This window comes from Papaver somniferum, unplaced genomic scaffold, assembly GCF_003573695.1.
Source record: "Papaver somniferum cultivar HN1 unplaced genomic scaffold, ASM357369v1 unplaced-scaffold_3866, whole genome shotgun sequence".
NCBI classification, from domain to species: Eukaryota; Viridiplantae; Streptophyta; class Magnoliopsida; order Ranunculales; family Papaveraceae; genus Papaver; species Papaver somniferum.
The window spans coordinates 1-3,005 of record NW_020646378.1 but is presented as its reverse complement, the minus strand read 5'-3'; the positions used below and the strand labels follow the sequence as shown (position 1 = coordinate 3,005).

At 37.4% G+C, this 3,005-nt stretch overlaps 1 protein-coding gene across 1 annotated transcript; it reads left to right on the top strand.

Annotated features, from left to right (window-relative positions):
* Window positions 1–707: 707 nt before the first annotated feature.
* LOC113342378 (cucumber peeling cupredoxin-like) lies at window positions 708–1,595 on the top strand. Its single transcript, XM_026586946.1, has 2 exons — window positions 708–931; window positions 1,021–1,595. Exons 1-2 carry the CDS (start codon window positions 745–747, stop codon window positions 1,494–1,496), a joined length of 663 nt encoding a protein of 220 aa, XP_026442731.1. The 5' UTR covers window positions 708–744; the 3' UTR covers window positions 1,497–1,595.
* Window positions 1,596–3,005: the final 1,410 nt, after the last annotated feature.

Below are 3,005 nucleotides of genomic sequence, written 5' to 3'. Positions count from 1 at the left end.
AAAAAAAAAAACTTTGCCTTCTTTCTGTTTTCCCACGTGAACAATAAATGATGTGCACCCCACTGGAAAAAGGGATGTTGCACTAAAACATCACTAACCATCTCATTCTCCCAGGCTTCCATTTTTGGGTGAAAGTTGTGTTGGCAGACATGCATGCATTCAGAACTCCCATTCTATGTCTATTTACCATTCATCTTTCACATTTTTATGAGTACTTAAGAGTCTGTACCCGTACATTTACTAGAAAAACGCTTACACCTATCAAGGTTGTGCATGCAAACATGATGCAAGGCAAATACGCAGTTTCGCTCTACCAAGAGAGGTCACAAATGACGTGCATGCCATGACGTGCCAATGTAACTTCAAACTTGTACACTTTGGATTAAATTCTTCGAAAAGCTGCACAAAAATATAAAGAAGATACGAAAATTCACAATCTCATGCATGCTCCTAGAATGTATACCACACCAGCTGGTGGTTGATCTTGTAATAGATAACCGGTTTTGCTATCCCGTGATTGTTGATTGTTCGGTTGATCGGATTTTTGGCTACCAACCAAACTTGCTGACATTGATTACTTTGTTTCTAAAAATGTTTAGATTATTCCAACATTATTACTTGGGTGACCCATCCACGTGTGTCATAAATATCGGTTCTATATATTTGCATCTTCGGCGGACACTAAACCACACATGAAAATTCTGAAAACTATTATCTAACTTTGCATTTCAAGTTCATTTAGAGATGGATTCAATTTCAGTTCGCTTCTTCATCATAGGTTTACTGCTTTTGGCTGTATCAGCACTCTCTGGATCAAGTGCTGAAGTCTATCGTGTAGGGGATTCCATAGGATGGACAAACCAGATTCCCAATGTCAAGTACTACACTCGCTGGGCTGCTAGCAGGACATTTTATGTTGGTGACTACATAGGTCTGTTTGCTTCTTTATCTCTACTTTCTTTTTTTCATACATGATGAAATGAATTATCGTACTAAACAAAATTATATATTTGCGTGCAGTTTTCGATTTCGACGCAAGACTGAATAATCTGGTCGAAGTCAATCTTACCAGTTTTAGAAACTGTGATGGGTCGTCGGCTATGAATGTTTACGACACCTCTGGAAGTGTCATTATTCCTCTTACCGCTGTCAGTCACCTTTTCTTTATATCCAGTTTCCACTGCTGCTGTGGACAGAAAGTAGATATCAGGGTTCTTAGTGTACCAGCAAATCCTCCACCTCCCAAATCTCCAACCCAGCCCAAACCAAGACGAGAGGAAAAGCACGGCGAAGAGAATAAAGACGACCACACCGTTAAGACGGCCCCCGGTTTCATCATAGCTTGTTCGGTTGTCTTCGCAGTCATTGTTGGGTCTATATTTCTGGCTTTCATAATGTACCGGATCCGCAGGGGTGATCCGATTCCCCCGATCCCATATTCAGTTGCACCTTTAACATCTGCAGTCAGAGTCAGGATAGTTAATGTTGCAGGCTAATGTTGGTCAGGGTTTAATGTTTTTATTTAATGGCCAATGCTATTCATGGCTAATGTTAGTACCCGTTGTTTAAATAATAATAATGCAATCTAATTTAATATTTGTGTTCAATATTTAACTGTAACGTTATTCTTTTTTTTGGAAGTACCCCATCTGATGATTACATAAATGAACAAGTAAGTCATAAAATAAGTAGCATGTATATCAAAATCAAAAGATATCAAATGATTTATACATGAAAATAAAGTAGTATGTTTGTTGTCACTATTGTTTCATTTCAAAACAGGAAATTAGCTTTCCTTCTACAATGCTTGACGGACTATTAAACAACCCTTTGTCACCAAAAAACTGCCATTGCCGAAGAACTTTCGGTAACTTCTTCAGCATTATTTTCCACTCGTCTGGAATCTCTAGCCATATATGATTGGTTGGTCTCTGTAGAGAGTAAAGCCTGATAAAATACACCAACCAGTAGTATGTATATCTTTGGCCGGCGATGACTTAAGGCAAGGCGAACGCCAAAATGAACGGTCAAATTTTAGTACCCAAAGGGAACGAAACCTCATTTTTAGTACCCCTGGATTGCATGTCCTCATTTGGTGACAACAAGAGCCATACGGCCCTACGCATTCCTCGTTTCCTTTTTTGGAAACAAGTGAGTGTTGAATGCGACTCACATGAAGATGAGCAAAACTGATGAGTCCAATTCTTTTGCACATTCACACGTAGATGAGCAAAACTAATGTGATTCAAAATACTCCGTTGATGATTCGGACATTTAAAAGACGTAAAAAATTAATATTTAAGGATTTTCTTATTTTTTATTGCTTTTAAATATAGAAAAGGAAATTATATCAAATTCTAATATAGAAAAGACCTAATCTGAAAAACAACGCGCGGTGGACATCAAAACTATTTGGGGATAGAGGAAAAGGACAAAAACTGGATTCAAATATCCAATCAGGGTCATCCCTTATCTAAATATTTTTTTACATCCTAAGCTACCCCTCACTAATCAGGTTTAGTGGTTAATTAAAATTAGTAAAAATCTTAAGTATTTGTTAAATGATTAGTGTGTATTTTTACTTAAATTTGGGTGAGTGAGGTGAGAGTAGAAGAAGGGAAAAAATATTTGAGAGGAAACTCTGTTTGGTAAAAATGAAGGATGATTGTGAAGAGAGAATTGTTGCTAAGAGGTTGAAATTTGATTTTTTTCTTTGAATCCACCATTTTTGCAGCTGAAAAAGCTCGGTCCCGGCATAGTATCCAACCAAAAAACCATACCGGCATTTGTTGGAAATTTTCAATGTTTGCCACTACTGCACAGTTTTCGGTGATCGACCTATTCCGTTTTGAAATTCAAAACCTATTCCATTTTGATTTTTTTTCATGTTTTGAGCCCACTGCCGTCACAGTTTCATAATTATCGAGCATGTCGGTAGCAGGTATGTTGCTTGAATTTTTTTGTCGGCACATGATGTAAAGTATCCAGAAACTTGAATTTTTTTT